Source organism: Miscanthus floridulus, chromosome 7, assembly GCF_019320115.1.
Source record: "Miscanthus floridulus cultivar M001 chromosome 7, ASM1932011v1, whole genome shotgun sequence".
NCBI lineage: Eukaryota > Viridiplantae > Streptophyta > Magnoliopsida > Poales > Poaceae > Miscanthus > Miscanthus floridulus.
In genome coordinates, this window is record NC_089586.1 from 74,674,368 (window position 1) to 74,682,737 (window position 8,370).

The 8,370-nt window shown below is 42.7% G+C and overlaps 1 protein-coding gene across 2 annotated transcripts; it reads right to left on the reverse strand.

Moving 5' to 3' along the window:
* Positions 1-675: 675 nt before the first annotated feature.
* LOC136467100 (ribonuclease TUDOR 1-like) lies at positions 676-7,785 on the reverse strand. Of its 2 annotated transcripts, none has more exons than XM_066465647.1 (17): positions 7,549-7,785; positions 6,364-6,529; positions 5,964-6,038; positions 5,767-5,880; positions 5,548-5,652; positions 5,244-5,450; positions 4,955-5,170; positions 4,748-4,855; positions 4,419-4,589; positions 4,126-4,323; positions 3,655-4,017; positions 3,336-3,566; positions 3,075-3,260; positions 2,928-3,005; positions 2,656-2,850; positions 1,570-1,944; positions 676-1,187 (listed from the first exon to the last, which is right to left on the reverse strand). In XM_066465647.1, exons 2-17 carry the CDS (start codon positions 6,511-6,513, stop codon positions 999-1,001), a joined length of 2,961 nt encoding a protein of 986 aa, XP_066321744.1. In that variant the 5' UTR covers positions 6,514-6,529; positions 7,549-7,785; the 3' UTR covers positions 676-998. The 2 variants fall into 2 exon arrangements, with proteins under 2 accessions (XP_066321744.1, XP_066321743.1); XM_066465646.1 differs by having other exon boundaries at positions 7,454-7,784.
* Between the last annotated feature and the right edge of the window lie 585 nt (positions 7,786-8,370).

Genomic DNA, 8,370 nt, shown 5'->3' on the forward strand with positions numbered 1-8,370 from the left:
AATGTAGAATCATCCGAACCTAACCTCCAACAGAGGGAGTAGCCGCAAGCAACAGCGCCAGCACAGGCGAAGTATGTACTGCAAATACTGGCCATTTCGCCAGAGAAGAATGCCGTGGAGGAAAGAACGTAATTCTAACACAATATGATACAATTCTAACACAGTATCAGTATCATGCTTTAGTATCTTAAATTTGATCAATTATAGATAAACATTTATGATAGCAAATAAATATCATTAGATTAATTATAAAATATATTTTTATAATAAATTATTTTAAAGCCATAAATGTAAATAGTATTCACTGAAAATTTGATCAAAACATGAGCCACTTTTGATGGCACGCACCCGTAGTTAGGCCCCGTTTAGATCCAAAATTTTTTGGATTTTGGCTACTATAGCACTTTCATTTGTATTTGATAATTGGTGTCTAATTATAGACTAATTAGGTTCAAAAGTTCCATCTCGCGATTTCTCACCCAACTGTACAATTAGTTTTTTTTTTTTTGTCTACATTTAATACTCCATACATGTGCCGCAAGATTCGATATAACGGTACTGCACAAATTTTTTTGGAATCTATACAGGCCCTTACACTCCTTTGGGAGTATCAATCAACGGTGCAATCAGTAAATGCGTATGAGAGAGATCCTCACCGCACGGGCACTGGAATCATTGAATGCAATCCTTAACTTTAATTCACTGCACTTCTCAATATTATATTCTGACTACAAAGAACCGCAGCGCATAGACACGACCTTATTGACTTCAGAGAAAAAAAACAATGTATCTTTAACCTTATAAGCTTACGGTGTAAAAACGGAATATCAAAAGTGCTCAAACCGAGAAAGTTTCGCCTCGCTAAGTTCTCTTTTCTAACCGAATAAATAAGGTACCCCCTCAGTCTAAGTTTTCATCTATAACTCACGGCAGAGTCCCACATTTGGGGGTTGTCCAAAACTTTCATAGCATGCCAGACTGCAAGCCTTATGCCCAGTCTACCGACGACCTCCAGGCTTCCTTGCAGCTGGGGCCTGCTCGTCATCGTCCGATTCAACATCCCCGTACTGCCAGATCCGCAGCCTTTCCTTCTTTGCCTTCTCCTGGAACTGTTCCAGGTTCTGGAGAGCTGTCTTCCTCTCCCTAGTGTCCCATCTCTTGCTTCTTTCAAGCCGGGCAAGCCCTTCCTGTAAATGCAGGGAGAGTAGGTGATGTTAGAAATAACACATGTTCCTGGCCAAATAGCCATAATACAGCTTTTCACATAAGTTTTCGAAGAAATTGATCACATCGTCTGTCAACAAATGAACATATATTTCTTTACTTAGTACTGTAGTAGTAAGTAATGTGTGTTATATGTTTATAGGCATTTTGCGTGGCATTTATATCTTTGCTGACTAGTTAGTAAGCAGCTATTTGTGTCCAAACAGGAGCAGTAGGGATGTTCTACCAGACATGAGAGAAGGTTATGTACTAGCAAGCAGTTGAATTCGAATACAAACATGAGCAAAAGTTATGTACTAGCAAGCAGTCGTATCCGTCAGCATCAAAGCAGTCAGTAGCACAAACCTCAAGCATGGTAGCATTTATGCTACTTTCTGTCTCCGCATCAACAAGAGTAACAATGAGAACATTTCCGGTTCCTTGTCCTTTTGATTTTCCCCCAGAAGCATCACGTTCTTCGATCATTGCCCGAAATTGCTTTGAGCTACTCAGCAAACATTCGCTTAGATACTCTGCTGCTTCCTGACCAAAGTCATCCTCAACACTGGGCACTTTTATGAAAGCAAGGCTGCATAGCTGAGCAAGAGCAGGAGACGAGGAAACAGATGGGTCCACAGGTCGTAGACGACTGTAGGGAACCACCTCTTGGTTGCCATAGTCAATATAGAATACTTCAAACTTGTCGTTCGGAGATTCTACAGAACGAGGTCCATTAACAATCTGCACAAACCACATGAAGACTTAATAATAAAATTTCTAGAATGACCAGGAGCTAATAATGGCAATTCGAGCATAAAGTATAAAGCTATGTTGTGATAAGAAAATTCAGACATAAACATGACTTTGGTCAGGACATCCTGCAAATGTGCAAGAGTAATCGGTTTCTAATACCAGTGATAATATATTAACTAATTTACATGGCACACTGAAACAAATAAATATTGAAAGTTAGCTTTCTCTATCCATACTATTCATCTCATGTTCACTTGCATTCTGTTGATAAAAACGAATAATGTTGTAATTCATCAACAACCACATAGGCAAACACCTGTTGTTAGACAAATTGGGTGTGCAGTGCCACAAGGGAGTTCTTTATGAAACAGGAAATTATGGGAACCAACAGAGGGGTTTATTATTGGTCCCATATTTATTAGATACCATGAGAAGGCCTGCCTAGTCCTAATGTGTAAAGTTCTGATGTAATTTCCATAAAAACTTGAAAAGATGAGACAGAACGCACTCATCAAGGTGCTAACAACCAAAATAACTGGTATGGGTTATTTTAGAATCATCAAACTTACAGTGGCCATAGGAGAAGAAATTTCAGTATAGAGCCCTAGGGTATAAGCTAGTAAGACAGAATTCAACTATTGACTTGGCCCATAAAGATTAGTTGACTTCATCATACACATTTAGTAACTGTACACATACCATAGCTCTGTTCCAGGAGTTGTCAAGGCTAAATTGTGTGAGGACTATCTCTCCCTTCACAGGATTAAAAGCACCAATGACTGGCGCATCTTTAAGTTTCAAAGATGCAATCTGCTGTTGAATTGAAGCCACCCTCTGGTCACCCACTGTCTGAACATAAAACTTCCCACCACCAAGAACTTCCGTGACAACAACCTAAATAGAGTCAGTCAAGAAGTTAATTCCACCCAAATAAATGGAGTGCGCTTCAAAAATATCCTTCGTGAACAAACCTTGAGAATTTCCTTTTGTTTAGATTCAGGTGTGGATCCGTTGGAAGCATTTTCACCCTCGACATAGTTCTCCCATATCTTGAAAAGTTAAGTGTCAGTAATTGTTTTTCCCTTTTTTACAGCTCAGGGAGAAAAATGAAAGGTTACCTTAATCTTTTGTTGCTTTGCAGACTGTTCAGCTCTTGTTAGGACATAAGCATCTGTGATCCTATCCAAGCCAAATGAACTCAGCTTGGCGAGCCCAGCTTCCAGAAGTACAGAGCCCATGTTGGTCTTGGACTCCCACAACGAACCTATGAATGTTCCTGTCCTATCAACTGCTTCAACCTCTATCTGCGTGCCACTTGCATCCTTCAGAAACTGAAAATGAGGAAATGGAAGAACCAAAAGAGACAGCTAAAGTTGTACCTCCACATCACGTTGTAGTATCCTTCTCCTCATCAAAGCAATAGCTTCATCTGAGTATGGCTCGCCTTTACCAGGACACCGAACACCAGATAATGAGAAGGCAATACTGCAAGTCTCCTTAGGAATTGTTAGTTTGAATCGATGGCCACTGAAAACATATTCAACGATGGCCAAATGCCTTCTGTTCCGCTGCAAGAATGGAAGGAAATCTTTGGCCTTCTTTGCAGATACCTATCCATACAAGGACCACACTAATAGGTTAATGAATGATGCAGAAAATATCAAAATCGAACTGATGGAATAAAAGAACATCACTTACTGTTGTTAAATCTGTTATATGCATCACAGGAGATTCTTTTAGAGAATGCACTCCTTTCTTTGCTTTCTCAGCCCGTGATTCAGCTGCTAACAAAGCATCATAATAGTGCGACCTTTCCTCATAATCCCTGTGTTTAGATGTTTTAGCAAAACCTCGTGAGAGCAAAAGCTCAGCAACATTAACTCCAGGCTGGCTGGCAGAGCTCGGAGCAGAAGATATGTCATCCCCATCAGTCTGTGATGGCGAACCCAGAAAAACTGAACCATAATCTAGAACTCTCGTATCAGCCATGTTTGCTGTTGGAGCAGCACTCTGTCCATCCACAGTGCTGATCCTTCGAGAGTATTCCATTTCAACAGCCACCTAAAAATGAAAAAATGGGGTGAAACTCAATCTATTTTCTACTAAGAATAACTGTTTATGATGAATTAAAAACTTCAGCCAGATTGTCACAAGCCCCCATCTACATACTTGCTTGCCAATCAACCTCGTACGCAAGAACTCCTTAGATTCACGACCAAAAGGTTCAGGCTTCACATCTGTACGAGCATTGCCCAACTTAGGAGCCCTAATGCTTGACAGATTAACCCGACGTTCAGCTGAAGGACTGCCATATGGAGCAGCAGCATCAGCCACAATAATACAATCCCCACTTACAACCTCTACCACCTGTGAAGAGATCAACATGAAAAAAAACAGTTAGTATCAAACAATTATGTGAATATTGATGAATACACACTATCATCTGAGAACAGAAGACACACTTTTCCAGTAAATTTCTGGTCATGAATGGGCTTCGAGTTTGTCACCGGTGGCTTAAACCCTGTCCAGATTCTCAATTGATCCTTTTTAGCCTGAAGTTCTGCGTTCTTGAGCTTTATTTTTACTTCAACATCAAGCATATTAGCACTCCACTCAACATACTTTGCAAGCCCCTGTAACACAAAGGTTGGCATGTAAATTTTTAATGCAATAAGATTTAACAATTTAAGAATGTGAAAGCAATCATATTTAACAGTTTAATTAAGTTACTTGATGATGCCTGATAGCATGCATAGTCAAAAGAAACTACATGGATAGATATTGGCCATACATTTTCGACAAGCTCAAGGGCCAAGTCCTTTGCAGTCTCTCCATCAGGGTAATACACAGAACCAATTATATTACTAAAGCTGTCTGTGCCTTCCACCACAATACGCACCTAGGATTTTTTTTTTATAAGGGAAAGTTAGGCCAAGTAACAAAAACAAATTATTCATGCCAAGGGAATAGAGGAAGATCAGAATAAGAGATAGCTTACATCTCTGTTGAGAACTCTAGTCTCTGTGAAGTACTTGGCTTCTCTTCCATACCTATCTGGTGAAATTTCAGCAGAAGCTGCAGAAGCAACAAGTCTTTGTGCTGTAGTCAGTTGCGCAGGTGTTCCCTCAGAATCTTCACCGTTCACGCCATTAGCAGTATCATCGGTTTCAGCAATTACAGTAGGTGCCGATGGGCGTCTCCCCATTGATGGAGCCTAGATTTATTTTTAATTAATATTTACTTCGTATAAACATAAAGAAAACAACACCAAATTATGAGTAGCGTACCTGTACTCCAGCAACATATATCTGCACAAACTGGAAACTAGGGAGTAAATACACACGAACAGTACTGCCATCGCGAACTTGTTCAACAATGGCCTCCAAACTCTTGCCTTTATTTGCAACCGCAAAACCCTTTGCATCAAAACCACTTGCTTCACCAATTGCAGATGGTGGAAGATCTCTTATTGACTCTTCAGCAGCACCAGGTTCCTGAATGTAGATAAGAAGCATACAACAGCAAAATCAAGAAAAGCATATCTCATGCAATACAAAATGAGTTGACCACAAGAGATGAGAAATTGCTAACCTTGCTCCAACGACCAACACCCTGTTGCTTGGCAACTTCCTCCAACCTCAACAGCTCAGCAAGGTAAGGGTTTTGTTCGCCCCCCTTGGGACCTTGCTCCTTTACCTGATTAAGCAAATAGAAGAATAAATCAGTAACGCATCTAATTTACTACAATACAGTAACGCATCTGTAAAATATGATAAAGATACTCAAATATGAAAGTAAAATGGTTCTTACCCTTGCCCATCCAGCAGAAACTACTGAGTATGCAACATTCTTGTCGCCTCGATAAACAGTTCCAAATTCTCGTCCAATATTAGGGGCTGTATAATCCACTCTGAATGTGACCTCCTGTAACAGCAGATTATATTTTTGAATTGTCCAAAAAAAAAGAAGAATACAATGAATGATATGAGAGTTTTCAAATGTAGCACCTTCCCTATACAAAGTTTTCTCAGAAACTCTCTGCTTTCCCATGCAAAGGGCTCGTCAACTCCACCACGGCGAGCCTAGAACACCATGAATAAACAAGCGAAAAATGAAAACTAGAGAAATGAGTAGAATATCAAGAAGCTACAATTGATACTGAGTACATAGTTCCAAGAGCAAAATTTCGTAACAAAATGCAACCAAAAAACAATTTGAGAATTGCCCACATTCATTAGTCATTTAGTCCTCAAGCATAACTTCAAAACCTAGTAACCTAGTTTGTCTAGAGTAACCCAATGACTTCCACCAGATTCATGAAACAAATGAAAACTGAGAGTAAGTGAAAAGGCAACGAATATTGTGCATTACCGACAAGAAAATTCATCAAGTGCAGATTGATCTTACCAGCCTTGGGGCCATAAGGTAGGACAGGGTGATGGACTTCTCAGGTGGGATCTCAGCCTTTGAGCTCCCCATGATCAGTAGACAATCCCCAGATGTCACAGCCTTCACCTTACCCCTGAACCATCCTGACGCTTCTGTGTTGGACGCCATGATACCAGCTTATAACCTGCAATCAAAAGGAGAAACGGTCATTTATTATTAGATAATGTAACCTACCTCAGTCTTGTTTCCTATCATATTCGGCAACTCGCATTTTTCCAATATTTGCATTTTTACCTTCCATAGGTAGCTAAAATGACGAAAATGGAAAATATATGAGACACCTAAGTGGAACAATCTCAGTTTTCACATGAAATGCTTCCCTTAGAATACAAACAAAAAAAAACAAATTCCGCTAACCATATTTATATTTATGGTCAGACAACACCCGTCACTCCACTTGTCAAACAATTAAAACCAACACGGCAGGAGTGTTTTTTCACATATCGAAATGGAAACTGAAATATCATCAGTGTAAAGTGCACACAGGTAGACAGGCCATGACATCTTGCTTTTATCCTACACAGGAATTATTCAGCACGATCAGGTTTCTCTAAAGTGAAACATGGAAAAAATTGGTCACGAAAGATTTGGCCCACACATAGCCCCAAATACGCGCAAGAGTCCAACGACCCGCCCCAGGGGTCACGGCGTCACTCAAACCCAGACACCTTTCTACGACAGCGCAAAAGCGCGGGCAGAGCAGCTCAGCAATCCAAATCCAAATCCAAATCCAAAAGTGCTAAATCTAATCCAAAGTCCACCCCTCTGCGCCGAGCAACAGGAACAGCCATGCAGAGCTGCGACCGTACACGCACGCGCAGATCTGGCACTGGCACAACATAAACACGCGCGATCTCGGAGAATTCCGACCTCGGCGAGCGGACCCCGATGAGAGCAGGGCCGCACAGCGTCGAATCAACCGCGGGACACAGCCCACAACGCATAGATCGGGGTGAGAAGCGGTCCTAAACGCCCAGATCTGCGAGCTAACGCGCCCAAGCCGCCACGAGACCAGACGTGCGCATCGGATCAAGGAGCAGGAGCTAACCTGGGCCTCGGCGGGATCGCGCCCGATGCGGCGGTGACGGAGGCGTGGAACAGAGGCAGATCTGGGCGAGCGGATAAGGGACGGGTAGAGGGTACCTCAGCTCCGGCCGGCGTCGTTATATAGGCACGGGGGTGGGCGCGCTCCTCTCGCCGGCGTGGCGACGAGGCGTCGAGAGCGCGTGGGGTTTTTGGGGTGTAGCGAGTGGCGAGACGACGGGGGAGGAAATGGAAGAGGGAGCTGTGGGTGGAGAAGGGTGGTGGTTTATACGGAAGGGACGGAGGGCGCGACGCCAGTTTTGGCTTTCGGCTGAGGTCCCGTCCGCGTCATGGATGGATGGGCTCGACGAGGGCCGCTCGCGCTCTCGCTGAACTGGGCGACGCGAGATCCGAACGCCAGCTGCGGAGCTGGAAAGGGTAAAACTGCATTGGTTTGTTTCGGTGTGGTAAGAAGACTGAGTCAGGGCGCGTCCGAGCGGCTTGCTTTTGCTTTTGCTTTCGCGTCCTGCGATTTGGCTAGGCTGACGTGTGTTCTCTTGTCCCTTGTGCTAAAGGAAATGGTACCGGGAGGCACTCTGATTAGAGGTACTCTGTTTCACAGAGGGAGGGGGGGTGCTTCTTGTGTACAGAACGGGAGAGGAGGGCAGGGGCAGCATGGCGGTGGTGCTGGAGGGCAGTGGCGGAGAGTGAGGTAGAATGGAAGAGAAGCAATTCAACTGTTACACAAAGACAAGGTAAGAGTGTATTAAAAAAGCTTTTACAATTGCTAAGACCAAGGAATAGACAACTAATGTGGAGAGGGAAATGTGTGTCTGCATACATGATACCATGCAGATTCATAATCGGTAAAGTAGCAAACATACAAGAGTTTTATCAATAGAAAATTTCACATGGCAAGGAGAGTGGGAGCCTAGTTTGGCT

What these genes read in the sequence shown, in the direction of transcription:
- LOC136467100 (XM_066465647.1), bottom strand. Translation starts at nt 6,513, where the DNA reads ATGGCGTCCAACACAGAAGCGTCAGGATGGTTCAGGGGTAAGGTGAAG. An exon ending in ACTCCTGGAACAGAGCTATG is followed by an intron (nt 1,945 to 2,655) that starts GTATGTGTACAG and finishes TGGTTTGTGCAG; the next exon opens with ATTGTTAATGGACCTCGTTC. An exon ending in TAAATGCTACCATGCTTGAG is followed by an intron (nt 1,188 to 1,569) that starts GTTTGTGCTACT and finishes CTGCATTTACAG; the next exon opens with GAAGGGCTTGCCCGGCTTGA.